Raw genomic sequence first — 26,718 nt, 5'->3', positions numbered from 1 at the left:
TAGGCTGATTTAATTCTGTAGTTTTTTCTATTATCCAATGTCTCTCTGCAGCTGTTGTTCCTTTCTCATTGGCATTCAGAAAATTCAAAGTTAGAAGAGCATTATGCAGTCTATTTCTGGGGGTTTTTGTTACCCATTTCTGTTTATTTAGCATATCCTTTAGAGTTCTGTTTGATCTTTCTATAACTGCTTGACCTGTAGGATTATGTGGTATGCCTGTAATATGCTTTATGTTGTAATAAGCAAAAAACTGTTTCATTTTAACAGAGACATATGATGGAGCATTGTCAGTTTTGATTTGTGCAGGTATACCCATGATGGCCATAACTTCTAGCAAATGAGTGATTACAGAATCAGCTTTTTCAGAACTCAAAGCAGTTGCCCATTGAAATCCTGAATAAGTATCGATAGTGTGGTGTACATATTTCAATTTTCCAAATTCTGCAAAGTGAAACACATCCATCTGCCAGATCTCATTTCTCTGAGTACCCTTTGGGTTACATCCTGCTGGTAATGGCGTTTGATTGTAGAAGGAACAAGTTGGACATTTCTTTACTATTTCTTTGGCTTGTTGCCAGGTTATGGAAAAATCCTTTTTTAAACATTTACTATTAACGTGATGTTTTTTATGAAATTCTGAGGCCTCCAGCACATTTCCTATCAATAATTTATCAATCTCATCATTGCCTTGTGCTAGAGGGCCTGGCAGACCAGTATGGGATCGAATGTGAGTTATATATAAAGGATGATTCCTTTTCCTGATTGTATCTTGTAATTGAATAAATAGTGAAGTTAATTCTGAAGCATCAGGGATAAATTCTGCAGTCTCAATATGTAACACCACTCTTTCAGCATACTGAGAGTCAGTTACTATGTTGAGAGGTTCTGAAAAATCCATTAATACCAACAGAATAGCATACAATTCTGATTTTTGAACTGAATTATACGGACTTTGAACCACTTTACTTAAATTTTCTGATTTGTAACCTGCCTTTCTTTCTTTGTTGGCATCTGTATAAAATGTACGAACTCCAGATATGGGTTTTTGCCGTACAATTCGAGGCAAGATCCAATCAGCTCTCTTTATAAGATCAATTCTATTGCTTTTGGGATATTTGCTGTTAATTTCTCCCAAAAAATTACTGCAAGCTCTTTGCCAAGGTTCACTTTCTGTCCATAATTTTTCAATGTCCTCCTTAGTTAATGGTACGACAATTTCTGCTGGGTCTATGCCTGCTAATTGACGAAGTCTCAATTTTCCTTTGTAAATCAAGTCAGAGATTTTTTCCACATAAGTTTTTAATTTTTTATTTGGTTTATTTGGTAAAAATATCCATTCCAATATAATATCTTCCCTCTGCATTAATATTCCAGTGGGAGAACGCCTAGAAGGTAAGATAACCAAAATGCAATCCAGCTTTGGATCAATACGATTCACGTGTCCTTCATGCACTTTCTTTTCTACCAAGGCTAATTCTTTCTCAGCTTCAGGTGATAATTCTCTTGGACTATTTAAGTCCTTGTCACCTTCTAAGGTTTTGAACAAATTAGTCAGTTCATCATTTTTTACCCCAACAATAGTTCGTAGGTGAGAAATATCTCCAAATAATCTTTGAAAGTCATTAAGAGTCTGTAGTCTATCTCTCCGAATTTGCACCTTTTGGGGTCTAATTTTTTGTAGCTCTATTTTATATCCTAAATAATTAATAGAATCTCCTCTTTGTATCTTTTCAGGAGCAATTTGTAATCCCCAGCAAGGCAAAATTTTCTTTACTTCTTCAAACATTATTTCTAAAGTATCTGCATTTGAGTCAGCTAGTAAAATATCGTCCATATAATGATAAATTATAGATTTAGGAAATTTTTTACGTATCACTTCCAATGGCTGTTGTACAAAATATTGGCACAGAGTTGGGCTATTCAACATTCCCTGTGGGAGGACCCTCCATTGAAATCTTTTAACCGGTTGAGAATTATTATAAGTAGGCACTGTAAAAGCAAATCTTTCTTTGTCTTTTTCTTGTAAGGGTATTGAAAAGAAACAGTCTTTTAAATCAATAACTATGAGAGGCCATCCTTTTGGTAACAGAGTAGGCAAAGGCATCCCAGATTGTAGAGAGCCCATTGGCTGAATTACTTTGTTAATTGCTCTAAGGTCTGTTACCATTCTCCATTTACCAGATTTCTTTTTAATAACAAATACGGGAGAATTCCAAGGGCTGGTTGATTCTTCAATATGCTGAGCATTTAACTGTTCTTCTACCAGCTCTTCTAAAGCCTGGAGTTTCTCTGTTGTTAAAGGCCATTGCTGGACCCATACAGGCTTGTCTGTTAACCATTTTAAAGGTAGAGCTGTTGGTGTCTTTGGAAGATCATCAGTTATTGTGCCCTGTTCTTGTATAATATGGATGGCTGGTGACCACTCATTAGAACAATATCTTCTAATATTTCTCTCAGTAACATGTGCTAGTTTATGATTTGTTTCTGAGATTGGAGGGATGTTAATCTGAGTATTCCATTGTTGCAACAAGTCTCGACCCCACAGGTTCATAGTTATGTTAGCCACATATGGTTTTAATTTTCCTCTCTGTCCTTCTGGACCTATACATTCGAGCCATCTTGCACTCTGTTTCACCTGAGATAATGTCCCAATTCCTAACAGTTGAACGTTTACCTCCTGAAGAGGCCAAGTTGGATGCCAAAATTCTGGTGCAATTATGGTAACGTCCGCACCTGTGTCTACCAGACCAGACAACAAAACACCATTTATTTTTATTGTTAATTTTGGTCTTTGTTCATTAATAGAAGTTTGCCAAAAAATTTTCTTTATGTTTTCTCCTGAATTTTCTATTCTCTCTGTTTCATCATCCTGACCAGCATGATTTATTCCAATAGGCATTTGGTTATTTAATCGCTCTCCAGAGCAGGCATTTCCTCTATGGCTGCAGGAAAGGTTTGAACTGGATTTGCACTGGGGGCCTGCCTGAGGCCCCTCTGGGAGTTTCCCTAAGACCGAGGCAAAGGATTACCCTGTCTGTCCTTTGTTGATCTACATTCGTTGGTCCAGTGTTTTCCCTTACCACACCTTCTGCATACTCCAGAAGGAAGGGGCATTCTGTTGCCATTGTTCCTTGAAGAAACATTGTTTCTGGGAATGACCTGTCTACAGTCCCTTTTCAAATGTCCTTGCTTTCCACATCCAAAACATCTAACACTCCTCAAACCTTTTGAAATTACTTCTCCTACCCATGTATCATCATGCTCATCAGCTTCAACATTAATTGTTTCTCTAATCCAATCTTCCATAGGTGCAGATCTTGCCCTTAATGGCCTGATTATTCTTTTGCATGCTGCATTCGCATTCTCAAAGGCCAAAGATTCAATTATTGCCTTACTAGCTTCTGAATCCGAGACCATTCTCTTTACTGCTGAAGCCAGTCTTTGTAAAAAATCTGTAAAAGACTCTTTTGGGCCTTGCATCACCTTTGTAAATGACTCAGATTTTTTTCCTGGTTCCTCAACTCTGTCCCATGCATTCAAGGCTGCCGTTTGACATAAAATTAGGGTTTGGACATCATATAAACATTGTGTTTGTGCTGAAGCATATTGGCCTTCGCCCATAAGCTGATCCTGGCAAACTTGTACTCCTTTATCCCTCCATTGTTTTTCTATGTTTTTAGCCTCCTCCTTAAACCAAGTCAGAAATTGAAGTCTCTGGCTGGGTTCCAGAACACCTTGTGCGAGGTCCCGCCAGTCCTGTGGTACTATCCTATTATATGTTGACCAAGTGTTTAACATTTGCTTTACATATGGGGAATGCATGCCATAAGTACTATTGCCTCCTTAAACCTTTTTAAATCCAACATTTCAATTGGAGCCCAAGTATTTTATGTAGCCATTTGATCAGGCATCTGCTGTACGGTTACAGGATAAATTAAGGGTGACTGTGTGAAAACAGGCTTTCTTTCTGCAACCTTATGATCCCGACTTGAAACAACTTCACTGTTAATTTCTTCTGTCTGAATTTTTACAGGTTTAACAAGTTCTTCTAAAGCTGTTATCCTGGCACTTAAATTGACTATTTTTTTAAATATTAAAATGTGGATTATTATAGTGATAAGGTGCATAATTCCACCAATACTAATATTATATAGTTGTTCCATTGCCAGACTGCCTAAAATTTCAAACAAAAACCAATTTTCTTCCAATGTACACATAAAACCCATTTTTTTTTAAATGTGGAAAAAAATTCTCTTTTAGATAGTTTCCTTTAAAATATTTGATATATTATGACTTACCAAATCTGCGTAGAACAGTAGAAATCCGAGGGGATTTTCAAAACACCCACCTAGTGTCCCAGGTGTAAATCCAAAGAGAAAGAGAGAGAGAGAGAGAGAGAGAGAGAGAGAGAGAGAGAGAGAGAGAACAAGAAAGCGTAGCTGGCTAAAGTTTAAATGCAGCACGTGTTCCCTCTTGTGCCGAGTCAAGGCTTGGGTCTGACTTCCTTAAGCTCTGACCACGTGCATTGGCTTTACAGCCAGGGCCCTGTTCGGCAGGGCAGGTCTGAGTTGTTTGTAGCACCGGCTTTAAGCAAGCAGGATTTAAGCAAGCAGCTCACCGATAGTCCAGCCTGAGGTCAAGCAGAACTAGACCCAGGCTAAGAAGCCGCTGCTCGGACTAAAAAGCCGATCGCTGCCGGCTGCCGCGTGCCGCCTGCCGCCCTTGCGGGAAAGCGGACCTGCCGCCAAGCCAAGCAGTTTTTAATGGATTCTTGTCACGTTGGGCGCCAGATGTAGATGTAACCAACCGTCTTATTAAATAAGAAACACAGAAACAATGTAAAAGAGAAAGCCGAGAAGTCAGAGCTCAGAGCTAAAATCTCACCCTTCTTCCTGCTGTCCCAGCTTCGCGAAAAGAGACCTACTTCCTGTCGGTTCGTTTTTTTTATAGTATGTTGTTCTGCCTTCTCATTGGTTGTAAACCCAAACACATGACTGCCTCGTCACTGTCTGAATGTACAGCCCCCTAGGTCTTAAAGGCATATGTCTCCAATGCTGGCTGTATCCCTGAACACACAGAGATCTTATGGGATTAAAGGCGTGTGCCACCACCGCCACACTCTTGCTATGGCTCTAATAGCTCTGACCCTGAACACACAGATATCTATGGGATTAAAGGCGTGTGCCACCACCGCCACACTCTTGCTATGGCTCTAATAGCTCTGACCCCCAGACAACTTTATTTATTAACATACAATCAAAATAATAATTCAGTACAATTAGATTACCACCACAGATGTTCCCCACAAGTCTTGGGCATTTGCATACTTGGTCCCCCGTTGGTGACCGTTTGAGGAGGATTAGAAGGTGTGACCTTGCTAGAGGAAGCATATCACTGGCGTAAACCTTGAGGTTTTAAAAGAGCTGTGCCTTTTTGAGTAATCCCTCTCGGGTTCCTGTTTCCGGTTCAAGATGTGTGCTCTCAGCTGCCGCATCAGGCACCACGTTTCGCCTGCCACCGGGCTCCCTCACAGTTAGGGTGACAGGCTCTTCTCCCTCTGGAACTGTAAGCCCAAAATAAATCCTTCCTTCTACAAATTGCCTTGATCTTGATATTTTATCACAACAATAGAAAAGTGACTAAGACCAAGATGCAGAGTGATGCTTCTTTGAGGATGTGATAGCCAGCTGACTTACCTGGAATTCTACATGGGAGATTCATCCCCCATCTCCACTTATTTATTAACACATGGCTATTTGGGGAAGGGGGCAATCTAATACTATTCTATTTGTTTTGTTGTCATGGACACCAGTGGCTCATGGAGATATTCAGCACTATTTTTTTTTTTATTGTTTCATTATTTAGTCTTTGTTTTTAGGCCTTTTAAGAACTTCCTGGGGATTACAGTGCTCTACGCTCATTTTATGTACTTCCTTCCTTAGCCCCAAACCAACCATTTCCCGTTAGCTTGGTCTTTTGTATCAGAGAATAGCATTAGAAACCAATATCTGGGCAGGATATGTATTCTATTTTTTAAAAATTCAGATTGTTGCCATGTTAACTTCTGCTAAAGTATCTTAATCTGGCAAGCATCATAAATGTCTAAAATTTCGGTAAAGAACTTTCTCTCAGGCAGAACTTAGTATGAAAGCCACTGAAAGTTTGCATGCCCATGCATGCTCAAAGGCAGATTAACAAAGGACACATGAAGCATGAACCTAATTAGTTTTTATCAACAAAAACCAGAAGTCAGATATCGGGGTAATAACCTGAAAGATCAGAGAAGCAGAGGAGCAGCCAGTGGTGACTTCTTATATCTCTGGATCCTCTGACCAAAAGGGGCTACTATCCAGCCTCCGCCCTGCCTTATTACTTCCTGTCTCTGCCTCCTGAGTACTGGGATTAAAGGCATGAGCCTCCCAAGTGCTGGGATTAAAGGTGTGACCACCGCCCAATTTATAAGGTTGACTAGTGGCTAGCTCCACCCTCTGATCTCTAGGCAAGCTTTATTTGTCAGAACACAAACAAAATACCACACAACAGACACAGACACATTAAAACGTTGTGGAGAGAACAGTATCAAGCCTTCTGAAGCCACCACTTCTTAAGCAGTTTATTTCTCAGGAGTAAACTCACCTTCTTTTTGTTTTAAATTTGTACATAGTAGGAATATTTTATTTTGCAAGATGTATTAATAATCTTACTTCCCTGGGCTTATGAAGAATTCTAGGAGCTCAGAACTGTTTACAGAAAGTCTCCGTGGTCTTCCTCACAGCCTCCCACAGGGTGAATATCTGATGAAGGTTCAGAGCATCAGGGAGGGAATCCTTTGGAAAGTCTTTTCTGAGACACAGAGGTTCCATCATATGCTCTGAAAAGATATGGTGCCAGAGCAAACACCTATGGCCAGACTCCTGGGGTGAAGAACCAGATTGGATTAGATTTCATGATCATATTGTACAATTTGTTAAGAATAACAAACTCCCATTCAAATGCCTGCCTTAAAATTAATGCTAAATGCTGAAATCTTTAACCCAGAAACAGCTACCAGCATCTACAAAGTCTGAATTAGAGACTGTAAGATGAATAGCTCTTCTCTATAGAATGGCACCGAATAAAGTCAATTATGGGAGATCTGTTACTGATCTGTAGATAAATCAGGTTGAGTGTGTAGAATAGAGAATTGGTTTATGCAACTTGAAAGATTGGAGAGAAGTTATAGATACTTGAACATAATCAGTACTGAGATACAATCAAGTCTAGACCCTAATATAACAACAAATTTTAAATGAGCCTATGAGTGTAATACCATCACCAGGAGAGGCTAGATACAGAGAAAGTAAGATTTTGTTATTTAGCAAGAATTTGACAACTTAGCTATAAAAAGAAGAACAATTTAGAGAGAATGGTGAATTAGTTTTACATATTATAAAGAGATACTGTAAATATTTAACGGGCAGCCATCTTGGGCTAGGAACATAGTGCAGTGGTGGAGCACTTGTCTACCCAGCACACCCAGTTTGGCTCCTAGCACACAATAAAGAAAGGAAACAAACTAAACAAATGGCCAGGAAGAATGCACAGAGCAGAATTAAATACCTTTAATACCTCACCCTAAAGGAAAATCAACTTTACAAAGTATTCTAGTCATGTTTTTAGGTAATAATATAGCCGAATACTGTGAATGAGTGAATGAGGTTTTGATCTGGTATCTAAGTGCCCTAGACCAGAGATTCTCAACTTTCCTAATGCTATGACCCTTTAATACCTCATGTTGCGGTGACCATAACCGTACAATCATTTTCATTGCTACTTCATAACTGCAATTTTGCTACTGTTACGAATTATAATGGGAAATGCCTGCGTTTTCCTATGGTCTTATGCGACCCTTGTCAAAGGGTTGTTCCACCCCACAAAGAGGTTGTGACCCTGTAGCAAGTGTTCTTGTCGGATTTTCATGGACTACCAGTCCTGAAATAATGACATGGAGAATTATTATAAATTATGAAAGCTTGGCCTTTAGCTTAGGCTTGTTTCCAACTAGCTCTTATAACTTGAATTAACCTGCTTCTATCAATCTACGTTCTGCTGCGTGGCTTTTTTCTTTCCTTAGTACAGCATGTCTTACTTGCTCCAAGTCTGCTGGCAAAATCCCCATGCCTAGAATCCTCCTCTTCCTCTCTCTTCCCAGAAATCCCGCCTATCCTTTCCTGTCTAGTTATTGGCCATTCAGCTCTTTATTAAACCAATCATCAGTCACCTTGACAAAGACACATCCTCACAGTGTACAAAAGTATTATCTCACAACATGAACCACAGGTTGACAAACACTGCCCTAGACACTCAGATATAAGTCTGCCTTCCAAGCCATAGATTTTAAGTCTGTTTTTCTGAGTGTTCATAGAAGAATTTTCTATATGTAAGGCATTTGGAAGTTAGTTAACTCTGTCTTTCACTTTTTTTTTTTACTTCTCTTCTTTAATCCATAGGAGCTAAGAACAAAAATATTTATTAATATGTTTTTCAAAAGACTACTGTCTCAGTATTTTTCCATTTTTAAGATAGCATTTCAGAATGTTGACCTTTTCTCCTTTCTTTCTTCCTTCCTTCTTTCCTTCCTTCCATCCTTCATTCTTTCCATCCTTCCTTTTTGCCCACCTGCCTGCCTGCCTGCCTTCCTTTTCTTCCTGCTTCTGTATGATATATGTGGGTGTGGGTCCATGTGGGTAGGTATGTGTATGTGTATGGATCTCAGTGTGTGTTCATGCATGCATTTGGAGGCCAGAGTTCAATGTTAGGTGTCTTAATCAAGACTTTCTACCTTATTTTTTGAAATATGGTCTCTCTCTCTGAGTCTAGAACTCACCAATTTGGTTAGGCTGGCTCTCTAATTAACCCTAGGGGTTTGCCTGTGTCTCCTTGCTAAGCCCTTGGGATTATAGGTGTGTGCTGCCTTGCCTGGCTACTATGTGGATGTTAGGGAACCAAACAGTGCTTGCTCAATAAACACTCTATCTACTCAGCCATCTCTCTGCCTGGGCCTGTCTTTGCTACTCATTTTATTTTATATTTTACTTTACTTTTGCCATGCTCGAGACTAAACACAGGGAGTAGGTTGACTTTTGATTGAGTTCTAATTACTTTTCTGCTGCACACATTCAGTTAACAAATATACAGCATATTTTCTTTAATATTACACTACATAGGCATGGAGATTGTAATAAAATAGGTGCAGTCTTTGCCCTCCTGAGCTCATATTCAAAACAGGGGGAAATGGTGAGAGAGATGATAGATGTCTATAAACTCAGCATTCGGGAGGCTGAGGCAAAAAATCAAAGTTCAAAACCCACAAAGCCTACATAATAAGATCTTGTCTCAAAAAACCAAATCAGTCCAAACCAACCAAGGCCCACTAATCAACAAATAATAACAAATGGAAAAAGACAGATACTAAGGGATGACATAACAGGAAGTGGTAAGTATTATGAATAAAATAGAGCAGGAATAGATGAAATATCATTTGGGTTTCTGCTTGTTTGTTTTGTTGTTTCCAGTACGTGGAGTTCTACCCAAATGGTGTTAGCATGAATGGTGTTTTCTCACAGGGCTCTACACTCTGGGTTGTACTACTGATTCTGCAGATTTTATCAATGAGGGAAGTTATTTGTGAACCAGGAAACAATTGTTTGCTTTTTATGGCAGCCTGCCTGTGGGAGACGGAAATGTTCTGAAGACAGCCTCGTTCCTTAGGGTAGATGATAGTTTAAAAAAATAAATAAAATTAAAAAGTCATTTTAAAAATTGAGATGTCAACTGCTTTCTGAGCAAGCTTTGAGAAGGAAATAAACTGTACGCAGTGTTTACCTATGTGTGAATTAATAATTGTGAACCTCACACTTCCTTCTCAAATTGTATGTGACAACTTCATCTCCCACAGCCAATCCTGTGGTGATGTGGTAGTGACCAGTGTGGGCGGCATCGTGCTCATTGGGAGGAGGTGCCTGTAGAGTGTTCATGTTTTTGTAATTTTGTGCTGGAGAATGGGACATGCACATCCTGTTTTTTTCTAAAACTTTACCCTATGACCTCTCTATTTAAGACCTTGGCTAGTCTAAGTTATGGGGCTCTGGTTTCATTGTGATGGGAAAAGAATATTAGTCACCTAAAAAATAGTCTGTGGAACTTTAAGAGATTTATTTTTGAAACTAGGTGGAAGCCAAGTTACTACTTGTGATTTCTGAGTACATGTGTGATTGAGGACTAGTTCCTTTCACATAGGGAGGTTTAATTGACTTCAGTCTCCAGCAGCATTGCTAATAACGGGCTTAGTGCCCTGTGAGGATCTAGGGTGCCTGATTATACCTGCTACAGTCATTCTTTCCTTCCAGTTCCCAGAGGGCATTAGATGTACTAGGTAGTAACTAAAAAAGTCCAAAGCTAGATGTTTTGCTGTTGGTTTGTTTGTTTTGTGTGTCTGTCTGTCTTTAATTCTGAAGTATGTACAGTCCTTGTTTCTAGCGCACACAGTTGTCACAGCACTACATAAGTGAATAGGTTCATGGTAGGAGAAGCTATGTTTCTCTGCTGCTTCCCTGGTTTTTGAAGGGCTGCTGAGGTCAAGAACATGGATTTAGAGCTAGAATTCCAGCACTCAATTCCATTAACAAATGGAAGATGTCGGGCAAATTACCTAGTCCTTCTGTGCTTCTCAGAGCACCCAGAGCCAGTGTAGAGTCCTGGGTGGAAATTCATTAATACAAATACTCAGAGCAATATGAGGAGCATTACGGTACTTAAGAATTCCTAGGTGATGGGGCTGAAAAGATGGCTCAGCAGTTAGGATGCTTGCTTCTTTTGTAGAGAACTAGAATTTGGTTCCCAGAACCCATGTTGGACAGTGTACAAAGAGCTGTAACTCCAGCTCCTAGGGATCCCATGCCCTCTTCTGGCTTTTTAGGGAATCTGCACACACACACACACACACACACACACACACACACACACACACACACACACATATACACAGAGAGAGAGAGAGAGAGAGGGCGGGGGGGGGAGGGAGAGAGGGAGGAAGGGAGGGATAGAGGGAGAAATAATAATAAAATAAATCTTAGAAGAATGTTTAGCTGTTTGTATCCTTATTTATTACTGCCTTTCTTGGCTACTTTTCTGTTGCTGTGATAAAACACCATAACCAAGAGAACTTATAAAAGAAATTATTTAACACGGCTTACTATTTCAGAGTCTTGGAGTCTATGGCGCAGGACTAAGAGCATGGTGGCAGGGACAACAGAGAGCTCACATCTTGATACGCAACTATGAGGCAGAAAGAACACGCTGGAAATGGCACAAGTCTTTTGAAACCTCAAAGCCTGCCCATAGTGAAACATCTCCATCAACAAGGACACACCCCCTAATCCTTCCCCAAAAATTACACCACCTGGGAACTACATACTTAAACATATAAGCTTATGAGGGCCATTCTCATTGAAACCACCACACTACCATAACTTATATATTCACTGTGGATTTTAAAATTCCAGTTTAGTGTTCTAAATCACATAGAATCTACCGTTTCTTTAGGCTAACAACTCAAGCAACCATCAAATTCACCAAGGACTTCCTTGCCTCCTTTTTATTTTAACTCGAACCTACATTTGACTTCTCAGCTATCCTCTCTAGATATGGAAGAAACATGCGAAGAAAGAGAACTAAAAGGGTTGTAATGTTTGCATGTTGCCTAAAGAGAGTCTACACTGGGCCAGTTAACACTGTAAAACATCCCTCAGGCAGGCACATGTGCAGAATCAAAAGTGAGGCTGTGAGAAGTGATTGGTCAGCCCAAGAAAAAGTGACTTGAGAGCAAGCTCAGCACCCAGCCTCAAGAAAAGAGACACAACTAAGAAGACAGCCATAGATCTCTCTTGGTGTTTCCAGTGTTCAGGAGGAAGAAAGACCAAAGACATACTTGATTCCTCATCAATCTTAATACAGTCAATAAAATGCAATTGGAGTTAGAATAGGCATTCTCATCCTTGTGGCAGACATGCTAGATCTAGACATCAAAGGGAGATCCAGAGATCTCTCTTACCACCAAGCTGACCACATATCAATTTCCCTAAGACCTTTCAACAAAACCAGCTTAGCTAATGAACATATTTAATTCATTAAAAGTTAAAACATGAATATCATTTTGTTAAATGACTGATTAATGCAATATGAACATACCAGTATTTTACAGCAGGTAAAACTAAAACCACTGATGCTAGATGCAGAGGATGGCAGCCTTAGGGCCATGTGGAGAACCCCAGGGCACCTCCCTGAAGTCTTTGATGCCTTGCAAGATGTAGACCTAGTGTTACTAGGATTTCCAAAAGTGGCTGAAATCTGGTTTTCAAAGTGTGATTCTGCTGTCATTTGCCTTTGGCAAGTATCTACCTCCTGTCCTGGCCAAACACAATTTATTCAAGGGCTAGACTTACTCCCGTGCCTCCCAGTTGTGAGCTCTGCTGTGGATTGCTGTGCGTGTGTCTGCTAGTAGCTTATACTATCCTCCAGTGGATGGTGGTCCCCAAGACCCCCAAATATTACACTAGTTTGATATTTTATTAAGGTCTAAATTTGTGCCTGAAATGCTCCAAAGCTAATTTGGAAAAGTGGTGTACTTAGCTAGTGAATAAATACCCTTTGCTCTATAGTCAAAGTTTCTGTTTTTCAATATGGATCTTGAGTATCTGTGGCCAAATTTGAATGTGTATTGTCTTCTGAAACAAATAAAGCTTTGCTTTGAAAAGTTGGGGAGGGTAGCAAGAAGCCCCAGAAAGAAATGTAGAGAAAGTGAAAATATTACTAAATATTTAACTTATAGAAGTTTGGAAGGTTGGCATAGAATTCAGCTAAAGAAAGGAATTTTGAACCAAAACCATCAGTGCTATTTAGACTTTGGTAGCAATAATTAGGGAAGAAGCATATGAAGACATCTCTTGAAACTCCTGTTATATTTTACCTCATTTAAAAAGAACATTGAAGGGCTATGAGCCTTTTTTGAATTATTAATTTTAAAGTTAAAATATTAATTGAATATTTTTGAGGGATGAAGGGTCACCTTGCGAATGCCAGGAGACTATGTGGTATTTCATACGTTATCCTCAAGTCTTTTTAATGTTCTAGATGCCTCAGATAGATTGCTAAGGGCACTTACTGCCTGGTTTTTTTTTTCTTTCTTTCTATTTTCTTTTATATACCCAGGGCAAAGTTCTGCTCATTGAAAGTTCGTAATGAATTCCTTTGAATTATTTAAATGTGTTTCTCAATTTTAAACGTTTATGACTGAAATGTGTGTTTCTTTCTACCAACTCTAGTTGTGTGTGTGCTTGCCAAAGTGAAAGGAGGCACACCTCAGAGGAATTCAATATACACTCTGGTTTTATGAACCAAACAATGTAGTTCTTAATTTGAAATCCCTCTCTCTTTGCAAATCCTTATCTTCTTAAAATATTTATTTGGGGATCTTATGACAGGAGACTTTTTTTCTAGGGTTTCACTATTTCCTGAACTAGACCTGACATGAAATAAAAACGCATTGTATTTCTCTTTGAATTCAAATCAAAAGATGTTGGCTGACAAAACCCACTGCCTGTTCAAAATACAGGATTGGAAGCATTGCACTGTATTTGGTTTTAGCTCCAGGAACTGATCTGAAATTGCCTTCAGGGTGAGAGCACAAACAGACAGCATCTCCATCTCCCAAGCCTGAGGCTTGCTTGTTATTGCATGGATGGGATTCTGAGTTCCGGCTCATCTGCTGGACTCACCGCTGCCCCTTTGAACTGCTCTGCTGTCTTTCAGTGTCTTCATGAACGAGCCAACAGCACAGTTGTGGGATGAGAGCTTGACTTCAGTTGTTTAGATCACGTTGTTTGCCAGGAACTCTTCTTCCCTTCTGGCAATAAGACAGCCCAAACCATAAAACATAGTTCAGACTGCATGGAGCTTGTCAAGTGTAAAGGACTTGGTTGGCAAAGAGTGGAGTTTCACTACTAATTATAGATTCTTCTCCCTTATTAGTTCTTTCATTTGTTCGGCTCATCTTTGGAAGCGTTATGTTTCTACATGAGAAATTCTCCTGGGAGAAAAAATGAAAGGAGAGGCCTGTAAACAAGCTGGTGGCCTTCCTGAGCTTTTTAGAAGCCATTATGGGTGACGGAGGAGACAAAAGGTGGCATCTGTGTTTGTCTCAGGATTCACAAAGGAGACAACGTGCACAGAAAATATTTTTAAAGCTAAGTTTCCAAACAAAAAGATGGGAAAATTTCTCAAGCCCTGCTAGTGTATTTACTGTGTCTCACTCTACCTTGACTATTTGGATGTACTTGTTTTGTTATTACCTATATCATTAACAATTAAAATACATTTCTTCTGTTTGTTTGTTTTCCTCTGAGAGGTGATGCGTTTACTATTTCCATCAGGGATTCTCCATTCAACAAATATTTTATAGTATTTTTATTTTATAGTTAACTTAATTTCACATATCAGCCACGGGTCCCCCCTTCTTTCCTCCCAAATCCCAGTCCTCCCCCCAATCCACACACACCCCCGCTCCCACCTCCTCCAAGGCAAAGTCTGCCTTGGGGAGTCAGCCAAGGCAGGTCCAGTCCCCTCCTCCCTACCCCAAGACTGAGCAAAGTGTCCCAGCATAGGCCCCAGGCTCCAAAAAGTCAGCCCATGCACCAAGGCCTAGCCCCAGGTGGAGTTCAGGGAGTCAGAGGAGGGATTGTATGAGTGAGAGATGGTTGGAGGAAGCACAGGGACAAACATTCAATGAACAATTTTAAAGTGCCTATTCCATTTAAAGCATGTTGACTTTAAAAAAAAAGATGGAAGAAAGGAACAAATGAATGGGCTGGAGAAATGGCTCAATGATAAGAACATTTAACATGCAAGTGACAGAACCTGCTTTCTGATGTGCCCAGCACCCGCACTCTCCAGTGAAAAGAAAGTGGGAGGTGGCCGCTCATGCTTGTAAAACTGTGTTGTGTTGGAAGAGGCTGGAGGACCACTGGGTCTTTCAGGCTATGGGCGTATCTCCAGGTTGAGTGCAAGACCCTGCCTTGCAGGAATAAGATGGAATGTGATGGAGTAGGAAACACACACACACACACACACACACACACACACACACACACACACACACACACACACGTTCATATGCCATACACAGAGAGAAGAATAAATGAAAATCAACTCATATATGCCCATAACTGGTAACCTATGAGCCAGAATTCACTCTTCTAAGTTGACGAGTTATTGTGGCAGACTCATATGACTCATTGGCAAAAGATTTTGTCCTCGGTAAAAGCTGAAATAATAGTTGCTTCAGTTCATATCATGTTCTGAGTTTTCAACTCCACTCTAGTATCTGCAACTAGACCACAGATTCATTTTTCATGAAATCTTTGAAATTTTTATTAATTTTACTTTCTGCCTAGCATATTCTCTTTGTAAGAAGTCTTATGAACTTTTTTAAAAAGACCAAGCTATTTTAGATATATTCTAATTTTAGTTTTCAAAAAATTTTTGTAGATATTCATATTCCATACCTGCATTTTCTCTACATTAAAATGCTAAACCTAAGATGCCAACTAAGCTTTTGAATTAGACAAAGGTGAATTTTAGTTATTCTGAATATTAGCATTTTGCTATAAACAGTGTTACTTGTGTTTTAGCGTGTGAGTAACTGCATCCTGTAGAAGGAATCTTAAAAGTTCTTATTAATAAAATCAAACCCGGGGCAAGTTATTGGGGTCCATGCTGGTAGATCAGAGAGACAGAACAAGCCACAGCTATCTCACCTCACTGGATCCTCAGCTGGTCCTGTTTCCTCAGACTGGAGGCCTCTGAGTCCTCATCCGGAATGGGTCTCAGCTGAATTACTGCTCAAAAGCCTGAATGTTTAACCAGCCAAAATCTTCTAGTTTCTGGTCCTCACGCCTTATATATCTTTCTGCTTTCTACCACCACTCCCTGGGATTAAAGGCTGGCTTTCTGGGATTAAAGGCATGTGTCACCATGCTTGGCTATTTCCAATGTGGCCTTGAACTCACAGAGATCCAGAGGGATTTCTATCTCTGGAATGCTAGGATTAAAGGTGTGAGTGCCACCATTTTCTAGCCTTTGTATCTAGTGGCTGTCTGTTCTCTGACCCCAGACAAATTTATTAGAGTACACAATATTTTGGGGAACACAATACCACCACATTTCCTCTCTTTTTGTCTAAAATTAAAAAAGCTTATAACTAATACAAGAAAAACTATCTTCCGTCAGTATATGCAATATACAGTCAAGATTGCATTAACAATGTCTAGTCCATTAACATTTGACAGATCCAGACAAAAAACTCCATTATATATATTAACAATGTCCAGTCCAGTAACATCTGATAAACTCAGACCAAAAAATTTTCATTACTTATCTTATTTAAAACAAGTAGTTCCTTTTTAAAAGTAGATTCCATAATCTCCCTTTTTATCTTATCATATCCATATTTTCTCTTTTTTTCTTTTCATAATAGATTCAGTAGTCTACCTTTTGTCATTTTTATAGCATCCCTTACTGGAAGGAGCTAAATGTTGTTAATGTTTTTAGGTGATTTGAACTCCTGGGATCTGTTCATTTGCCTGCCTTCCAGGGAAGCTGGTGGGAAACCCTGCTTGCCCAGAGAGCACATGTGTCAGCTAAGTCTACATCAGAAGGTAAGTACAGTCAAAATATAAACACAGTTTATCAAGTCTAGGGATATTATTAAAGGTGAAAGGTTTTGGGTCCATATATTGTTGTTGCTTTTTAATTCTTGAAAACTTGGAACCACTGTATGTTTGGCAAAAGTTTCAGAAAGTTAACTTTCTGCCGCTGTGACAGAATGGCTAGGACAAACCAGCATACAGTTCACTCACAGTTTCAGAGTTTGAGGCCAGGGTCATTGGCCTTGCTGGCTTCGTGCCTGTGCTGAGGCCATAATCATGAAGTGGGGTGTGTAGTAAAGGAAAGGTTCACCTCACGGTATCCAGGAAGCAAGGACACCAAGGAAGGCGACCACCAGGGTCCCAGTATCTCCTTCATCAGCTTGTTCCCAATGGTCTAACTTTCTCTAGTGAAGCCACACTTCCCAAAGATTTCACCAGGTCCCAATAACAAACAAGAATCTCTGGGGGGCATTGAAGATACCACAGGTAACATCATATCTTATTATTCAATTTATAATTAGAACCAGATTTTGCTTTTGATTTTAACATAATTTGCCCCAGCTTAAACTCTTATAGTTTTTTTTTTAACTCAGTAAAACACAAACTTTACATAGAATCATGTAGCTTATTGGATGCTACTTATCCTCAATTCATTGATCCATAGCAGAAAAAATATTTTCTATATCATTGTACTGATTTTTTCAAACTTAGCATATCTCCTAGTCAGCTTCAGTTGCCATGGTGAACCAGCCTAGAGTCATCTAAGAGGAAAGCCTTGAGTGAAAAATTGTCTGAGTCAGACTGGCATGTGTGCATGTCTGCAAGGGATTATTTTAAATATTAATTTATATAGGCAGTCCTAGCCCTGTAGGCTACAGGCTGAAGAATTACTAGGCAGCTGATCATGAGCTGTATTAGAAAGCTAGCTGAGCATAAGCCCACGAGCTAGCCAGAGAGTGAACCAGAAAGCAGCATCATTACTTCATAGTTTCTGCTTCATGCTCCTGCCCTGCTTGAGTTCCCACCCTGATTTCCCTGAGGAAGTGACCTGGAAGTGTAAGCTGAAATAAACACTTTCTTCCCAAGGTTGCTTTTGGTGGCCGTGTTTTATCACAGCAACAGAAATGAAATAGAACATCAAATTGAATTGCAAAAAAAGTAATATACTTTCTCAACCTAAAATCGAAATTCTGTATTTACTGTCTACGCTGTGTGAACGTTTATAAGTGATGATAGAGCGAAAACTTATCCAATGTGCGAGTGATTATACTAGACAAGTTACACACTGTTGGTGCTTATAACAAGTCTGGGAGGAAAGTGCCGAAACCAAGCTGGTTTTGATCTCCTAGTTGAAGTTGCAGTAGCCTACCCCAATGACACAATAGCAAGGAAGGTCTGAACAACTTCATTTTTCTTCTGATTCTTTTCTTGTAACATTTTACTTCTTAGGCCTTTAGGCTAAGCACATTCTTTTGGGTTGGGTTTTTTTGTTTGTTGTTTGTTTTTGTTTTTGTTTTGCTTCTTTGATTTTTTTTTTTTTTGTTTTTACAAAGCCAAGGCTTGGCCTTGAACTCACTACATGTAGTCTAGGCTTGGTCTAGAACTTGTAAAAGTCTTCCTGTTCCAACACACACACACACACACACACACACACACACACACACACACACACACACACACACACACACTCCTGCCCCAGTGTTGAGACCTTTGTATCTCTTTAATCATTTCTTTTCTTCATCCTTCTTCCCCCTTCCTCTTCCTACTTCTGGGAACAGCAGGAGGGGAGGTCTGGAGAACAGAACAGTGAGCACTTAACACAATTAGCCATCTGAGGTTCTCTGTGCCCAGAGCATGCCCAATAGTACCCTTCCCCTATCTCCATGTAGCTCCAGTATAATATAAAGTGATAACCAGTTATCTTTCTCTAAACACCTTTGCTTGGCTTTATCACATGCTTTTCTCCTGGTTTTTGTCATATACCTTTCTCCTCCTCCCTCCTCCCTCCTCCCTTCTTTCTTTTTCTTTCGCCAGCCTGGAGTCTCTACCTGTAACCACAGCCGTTCCATGTCTGTTTTCACCACATTTTCTCAGCCTATACTTTATAACACCACTACCCAAATTTCAATTTTTAGTTAAAGATTTTAGTTAAAGATTCTCAAGTCTGCACCTAACCTTCAGAACACTCTCCCGGGCTTCAGGCTCTTGCATACCTGTCCACCTGTCTTGGATGCCGCACGGATGACTCAAATTCAAGCTCCATAACCATATCCAGTCAGTTATAAGTATGATCAACTACTCAGTCACTTCTTAGATTAAAGTTTGGCCTTCATCCTCAAGCACTCCCTCTTCTTTCCTATTTAGAATGTACTCTAGTTCTAAAGCATATAATCCCTGTTTAGTCTGCAGGCCTGTGTCTCAGCATCAGCATCCTCAGAAGGGTAAACTGCAGACAAACTAACAAAAGAACCAAACAGAAGATTGGACAGGGTGGAAGAAAAAGATGGCAGGGCCCCTAGGAACTAGCAAGGGCCCACGATTTTTACCACTCCTGGTCACAAGAGAGGTATACAGAAGGAAGGATGCAGCCCTGAGCTACTGAGAGTCAAGACATCCACTTGGCTGCAGCGGCGGGGGATGGGATGGGGGGTCGGGGGTTGTTGTTAACTGAATGGGAAGTAGTGACCCCACCACAGGCCTGCAGAGAGGATAAGAAAGGAAACTGCTCTCTTCCAGCCCCCCAGTTCCTCTTCAGTTGCTCCCATTGGTCCAACACAGCAGTTAATCAAGAAGCAAGAATATCTGTGAGGCCATCCATAAAAATTAGCCTGCTGGGGACAGCAGGAGGGGAGGGCTGGAGAACAGAACAGTGAGTACTTCACACAATTAGCCATCTGAGGTTCTCTGTGCCCAGAGCATGCCCAATAGTACCCTTCCCCTACCTCCATGTAGCTCCAGTATAATACAAAGTGATAACCAGTTATCTTTCTCTAAACGCATTTGCTTGGCTTTGTCACATGCTTTTCTCCTGGTTTTTGTCATATACCTTTCTCCTCCTCCCTCCTCTTCCTCCCTCCTCCCTCCTCCCACTTCTCCTGCTTCTTTTTCTCCCTTCCTGGAATGCCCTTTCTCAATCCTCTCAATCTCTGTGATTTTTCAACAAGGAGGGGCTTTGTCTCCCTGACAATATCTAGAGACATTTTTGGCTTGTCACAACCAGGAGAAAAACGTGTTATGATCACCTATTGGTCAAAACCAAGGATGCTGCTAATACTAGGTAATGTTCACAACTAAGAGTAACGAAGCCCCATATGCTGATAGTGTCAGAGCTGATAAACCCTAAAGTAGCCCAGGACCAAGGTCTTTCATGAAAAACTCCTGCTCTGTCACACATCACTGAAAGGATTCGGTCACATAGAATCTTTGTAGCCTTTGGTGTCTTTTACTAAAATATGAAGGCGTTAGACACCAGCTTTACATTCTAATGAATGTCACAGGAAACTTTGTAAAGAGGCAGAACCAAGAAGAACAGCAGAGATGCTGTGTGTGTGTGTGTGTGTGTGTGTGTGTGTGTGTGTGTGTGTGTGTGTGTGTGTGTGTCTCGGGGAGGGGGGGACAGGTAGTTTCGAAGTGCAGTGTCTAGTATGCTGAGATTATATCTCCATATTTTTAAATTTCAAGAACAGTTTCAGGCATACAGGAAATTATGGAATTAGTATAGCATTTCCCCATGTACCTTACTCACCTTGCTCTAAGCTTAGCAAGAACAATCATGATGTATTTATCAAGAACAATAACTTAGCATCAGTTCAAACTATTCACAGAATTACAGGCAATGCTTAGATTTTTTTAAACTTAGGTCATTTCTCTGTTCCAGGAGTCAATCAAACACCCTTCTTAGATACAGTTTCAGCCTGTCTCTGTTCTCTCCCAGGCTGGGTGGTTCTCAGTCACTTTTCCCTTAATGGAACAGACATTTCTGAAGAAAATTGGTTTAGTAGAATGTGCCTGGATTGGATTTATTTGACGTTTTCTCACAAAATTATCGAGTTTTTGAAAGAATGCCACTGTGGTTGTTTGAATGAGAATGGCCTGCAAGGGCTCATACATTTGAATACTTGGCTCCTGGTTTGTGTGACTGCTTAAGAAGCACTAGGAGGTGTGATTATGTTGGGGGAAGTGCATCCCTGTGGGCAGGCTCTGAGGTTTCAAAAGCCCACAGGAGGCCTGGTCTCATTCTCCCTGCCTCTACAGTGGGAATCAGTGTGTGAGCTCTCACCTAGTGCTCCAGCCCCACGCCTGCCTGCCTGCTGCCATGCTCTCTGCCACAAAGATCATGAACTGACCTTCTGAAGCTGTAAGCCCCCAATAAACTCTTCCTTTTTATAAGATCCTTGGCTGTGCGGTTTTGTGAGCGCAATTGAAAAGTAACTGAGACAGCCACAGAAGAGATCGTCTGTGGCTTTAAGTGTCAGGACACACGTAACACTCCTCGGTCTTGGCATCGGCATAGGCAGGATCTGCTGCCTCTCTCTACTGTGGAACTGCTGCTTCTCCTTTTGCTTTGTAAATATTTGGGATGTGATGTTTTGACACTATGCAAATATCTTGCATTTCTGTAAACTTTGGGACACCAATTTTAATATCCAGTCATGGATCTTACCAGTTATCAATATTATCCATTTTTATTGTTGATTTTCTGTTTGCCCATTTCTTCTATAATTATTATATGTGAATCTTCTATAAGAAGATCTGTTTCTATCAGTGTGTCATGTCTGAGTTTCTTTTATTTAAAAACTAAAGTCTTGTGTGGGATATATTGGTTTTTGCCTGGATGATTAGTTTTACACTAAATTTAGACTAACACCATTTATCAGGATGGAGGCCACCACCTCCCAGGGTACTTTCCTGGTTCGAATGTGTTGTCTCATTTTTGACTTTGTCGACACATTCATTCATCTGTTTGCGCATTTACTACCTCATCTCTCCCTTTGTCATCTCTACAGCTACTTACTGAACATCTGTACTGAGTCCTGTGTAGACACTGAGTATATATAAATTAGCAAAACAGACATAAATCCTTATTCTTGGGGGGATTAGCCCTTAGCAGGAGACAGGTAAAGGAAAGGTCCTAGTAAAAGACGAAGTTAGATGTCAAAAAGAACCAAGGGAAAAATAGAGAAAAAAAATAGCTGTTGAACTTTAGATGACTAGGGTGGGTTCCATCAAGAAAGTGACATTTGAGCTGGATGTGGCAGCTCACACCTTTGATCCTAGAACTTAGGAGGCAGAGGTAGAAAGATCTCTGAGTTAGAAGCTAGCCTGGTCTACAGAGTGAATTCCAGGAGAGCCAGGGCTACACAGAGAAATCTTATCTCAACCCTGCCTGACCAAAGTGACATTTGAGTCCAGCCTGGAAGACCCTGAGGTCCTGGTGCCAGTGGCTCGGATATAAATTACAAACACAAAGGATTCCCGTATGACAGGTGGAAAGTTAGTGTAGCAGGAGCAGAGGGGACACATGTTCTTGGAGTGGGGACTTCCATGCGGTGTCATGGGGACCCTTGTAAGGATCACAGATTTTCTTCTTGGTGAAGTAGTGCATTGATGGAAGGTTTTGAGTAGAGGAACAACAGAAGTCCCATTGCAGTTTTACAGGTTTTGCTCTTGCAACTGTATTGAAATAAGGACTTCAGAAGCAATGACCAAAGGAAGCAAGCCAGTTACTGAAATGATTCAGGCAGATGAGGGTGAATTGGACTGGCTGAGCCGCAGTGGGGGTGGGGAGATGTAAGCAGGAGATTCAGTGGTGATGGAATGAGAGCTAACAGTAGTTAACACTTGTGAGGTTTTACTGTACACCTATCACCATTTTGAGCACTTCCATATGTCTTGGTGCACTGTCTTTACAGCAGAGGGTACAGTGGCAGAGATAGATAAATGATAGATGATAGATAGATAGATAGATAGATAGATAGATAGATAGATAGATAGATAGATAGTCTATGGTCTCGTAGCTAATAAAAGAGATAATAAGGACTCACACTCAGGAAGTCTGTCATCAAATGCTTGTTTTCTCAATCAGAAAAACTTTCAGGTATTCAGGCAGTGTCTTGACAGCCCAACCCAATGAGTATTCTTAAGAACACACGAATTCTTGATAGCACACATAAATAACTTCACTCGGGAAGAATAAGTCATTTGAAACCTTATGAACTGCGACCTATTTGTGTATACAACATATTTAAAACAGTTCCTTTCACATTTGTTGGGGTTATTGCAGAATTGTCAAATACTTTGGAGTGAACAAGGGCACCTGATCAGATTACGACTATGAATTAAAACTTCGCAACTTCCAGTGATTGGTGGAAATAATCACAAGCTTTGTAACAGAGAATCAATGAATGAATGTCTAGGAGGAGAGTGACATGGATTTAAAAGCTGATTTATACTTGTGATTCCATGAAGGGGGGGGGCTACTCTATGAGGTAATTCTGCCATCACTAACTGGAGTTCTTCTCATCTCAAGTAGATGGGTGGTAGTGTTTCAGAAGCAAATTCAAAGCATTCCTAGCTTTGAATGCTTGTGGGATTAGCAGCCACTAAAACCAGATGCTGCTATCAGTATTTGGAGCACTGAGAACTCCTGACATAGCTCTTGCTGGAAAGCATGCAGGGCATTTCCTTGTTAATTTGATGGAATGGTGATTATGTTTGGAAGACAGAAGAGAAGGAGTTTGCTTTCTTTTGGCTAGCTGTGTCTCCTAGTTTTCTGGCATTAATTATTTTTGCCTTAGGAGAAGGCCTACATCATGACAGAGTAAGAGGCATGGTCATCTGTACAGATAAAATGAGCAGAGAGAATGTTCTGTAAGCTCCAGTGTGGTATTCTTATCACTCTCCATTTTAGAATGACCAGAAAAATTTCCCATTGACTCCTTATTTATTTTAAATATTCCCAATTTAAATGTTCATCCTCTTTAGTTAGTTGATAATGTTGCAAACCTTTATTTTTTAAGTTTATAAACACTTTCCAAATACTTTTGATCCATATAATGGTTTTGCCTTTTTGAATGAAAAATGCCTCAAAAGAAGTCAGACTTCTGCTCTTTCTTTTGCTTGTGGGTATGTTTATGTGTATGTATGAACGTTAACATGTGTGAAAACGTGTGTGTGTGTGTGTGTGTGTGTGTGTCTATGGAGACCTGAAGTTGATGTCTGGTGACACTTTAGGTTGCTTTCTGTTTTACGTATTGTGGAAGGTTCTCCAATTCCAGATAGTCTAGCTAGACATCTTGCCCCAGGAATCCTCAGTCTCTGCCTCCCCAGTGCTGAGATCACAGGAAGGCTGCCACACCTGCCTGGCCTCTCACACAGAGGGGGGACCTGACCTCTGGGTGTCTATTGAGCCATTTCCCAGACCTGACTTTCACTTTTGCTCATGATAATTTGCAATAGAAGCAATTTAGATATATTCATGACAGAGTAAATTTATGGAGGTGCATTTGGAAATGGAAATCTTTTAAAATGTATATATCTGTCCTTCCCAATGGTATCTTTAAGAACTATCCCAGTAGTGAATGTTATTACCATTTTATATACACTTTCTAATCCTGTGAAAGGGGTTTCATACAAAGGAAAGAAAAACAGCAGTTTCTCTATTTTTACTTCTCTCACCACATATATGTGTCCATATATAGCATATACGCAAAAATATACATATAAAGGACATTTAACCTCTTATAAGATATAGACACATGTGCTCACTCGTGTTAATTAATATGCATACATATAGACACACACATGTGCATGTGTGCACACATTCACATACCCATAAGCAAGAGTAAAAGTTTTATTAAAAATGATTTTGACTGTTAATGGTATATTAATTATAGTGAATATAATAGCTACTCTGTGACATTGATATTGGTGGAGGGCATGTATGTGTGGGAGCTCTGACGTATATGAGAAATCTCTATGACTTTTGCTCAATTTTGTGGTGAACCCATAACTGTCCTTTTAAAAAATAAAGGTTATTATTGAGTGAGTGACAATCTTTCAACCAGCAGAGCAGTTAAGCAGCTAGTGGGAGACCCAGCTTGGCTCGTCGCTCCCACATATAAATGGCTGGTAGAGTGGCATGTCCTTGTAATGTCAGTAGTGTGGCTCCCTGGCCAGCCAGTCTAGCTTAATCGTTGAGCTACCGGCCAATGAGATACCTTGTGTCAAAAAAGGTAAATGGCCTTGCCAAAGGCGATAGTCAAGTTAGCTCTTCCACCTCTTCATACATAAACATACATGGATATGTGCATCGTGCCCCAACAGGCACTTACACACATGAACACACACACACACACACACACACACACACACACACACACACACACACACAAAATATACAATACAAAGTAAATGTTATTAAAATAGTTGTTACAATGTTACACTGGAGAAACACAACACATAAGTTAGCTAATCCAGATAAAACCTCTTTGACAATATTCCACTTGATAACAATGCAGGTCTTCTATATTTTGTAATATACGTTAAGATAGAACTCACTAGACTGTGAGAGAGCATTGTTAGCTCCGACGGTCCATTGTGTGGCATGATTGATTTGCAGTGAGTGTGTGGTGCATGGTACTTAAGTGGTTCACTTCTTTTGCTGAGCTGGCCAGTTTCACATTTCGGTTTTGTGTTCACTTCCAGAGCCGAAGGGAAATGACATTTTTGGTGTCACATGTCACCATGGTCACAGTTACGTTGGCTGCAAGTGTGAAGGCTCAAGTCCCACCCTGGAGGAGAGAGTGCAGAGGGAGTCATTAGGATGAGGCTTAGGGAAGCAGAAGTATGGAGTGTAGAACGGTGATTGCCTTGGCTTCGTTTGCCTTTGGGAAGGGTAGTCTTTGCATGATGTCATCCTGATCTAGCACTTTGTGTGATGGCACCCTCTGAGATGACACAGGACTCCTCTCTCTATCTGAAGTCTGTGCTGGCATCCTCTGCCTTGGTAGTAACTCTCAGGGCCACTTGTTCAGTTACGAATCCTTCGAATCAGAAGGCTTCTGTTGCCTCCTGATTGGGTAGGAGAGGAAGGCAGAGCCCGTGTTCTAAGCTTCCACAACAGCAGCTCGTGTCTCTGAGGCCCTTGGAGGGTTAGAGTGGACTGTGCTAGTCCACGATCTTCAATGCTGCTTCTCTAGTGCTTGTTCACTTTCTGGATCCTTCTTTCACTAAAATTTCTATTAAATCATTAGCAACTGAGCAATTTTGCCTTACATAAGGAAAAATGACTGTTTTATTGCCTTTTGAAGCTTTTGCAGTCCTCTCTGTCCATCCCTTCAGCTTGTCTGAAGAATTCTAAACTGGTGAACCAGGGCATTAGGAAAGTCCTTGTTTCCTCGCACTTAGACTCTGAAATTACCCACTTCTGAATTTGAGAAATGTGGGCAACCCTAAAACCGTAAGTGTCTGCCACTGATAGCTTTCCTTGATTTCTAGAGCAAACACATGCAAGGGCGGTAGGCATTGGCGTCCTGCACAGAATGCAGTGTTTAGGAATGCTGTCTGTGCCTAGGCCCAGAGACTGGCCTCACAGAACCTGGGCAGGGGCTTGTACTTGTTCTCCCTGGAGCTATACTTGGGCAACAGAGAGTCTGCTGAATAAATGAATAAGTTAATATGATTCCATGTGTCAGGGAAGATTTCATCAGACTCGGTCAAAGCACTTTAAATGAATCATTAGAAAAAGCTACATCTTATTATAGAATTGATCAAAGTGCAACTTAGGTACTCAAGGTTCTACATGCTTTATTGTACAAATGAAGAAATTGAGAACAAACAAGCAAACCGTGCTCAAGGTCAGGATTCTGCCAAGTGCAGAATCAGGACTGCATCCATGTCTCCTTCCCTGGTTTTGTCCAACAGTTGACTTTTATCTTGTCATGCCAGCAGGACATGTTTGAAGAAACTATAATAC

General features: G+C 40.4%; 1 protein-coding gene across 9 annotated transcripts in view; it reads left to right on the top strand.

Moving 5' to 3' along the window:
- Cped1 (cadherin like and PC-esterase domain containing 1) overlaps window positions 1–26,718 on the top strand; it is a 294,083-nt gene that overhangs the window by 54,476 nt on the left and 212,889 nt on the right. For all 9 annotated transcript variants that reach the window (XR_013049666.1, XM_006994487.4, XM_006994486.4 and 6 more), the window contains one exon: window positions 16,645–16,751. Coding sequence is in view for 8 of the 9 variants with exons in the window: in XM_006994487.4 (XP_006994549.1) it covers window positions 16,645–16,751 (107 nt within the window). In the remaining variant the exon portion in view is untranslated. The remainder of the gene's footprint in view (window positions 1–16,644; window positions 16,752–26,718) is intronic.

Source organism: Peromyscus maniculatus, chromosome 3 (genome assembly GCF_049852395.1).
Source record: "Peromyscus maniculatus bairdii isolate BWxNUB_F1_BW_parent chromosome 3, HU_Pman_BW_mat_3.1, whole genome shotgun sequence".
In the NCBI taxonomy this organism is placed as follows: domain Eukaryota; kingdom Metazoa; phylum Chordata; class Mammalia; order Rodentia; family Cricetidae; genus Peromyscus; species Peromyscus maniculatus.
The sequence above is the reverse complement of the archived record's forward strand: the minus strand, read 5'-3'. Positions and strand labels throughout refer to the sequence as shown.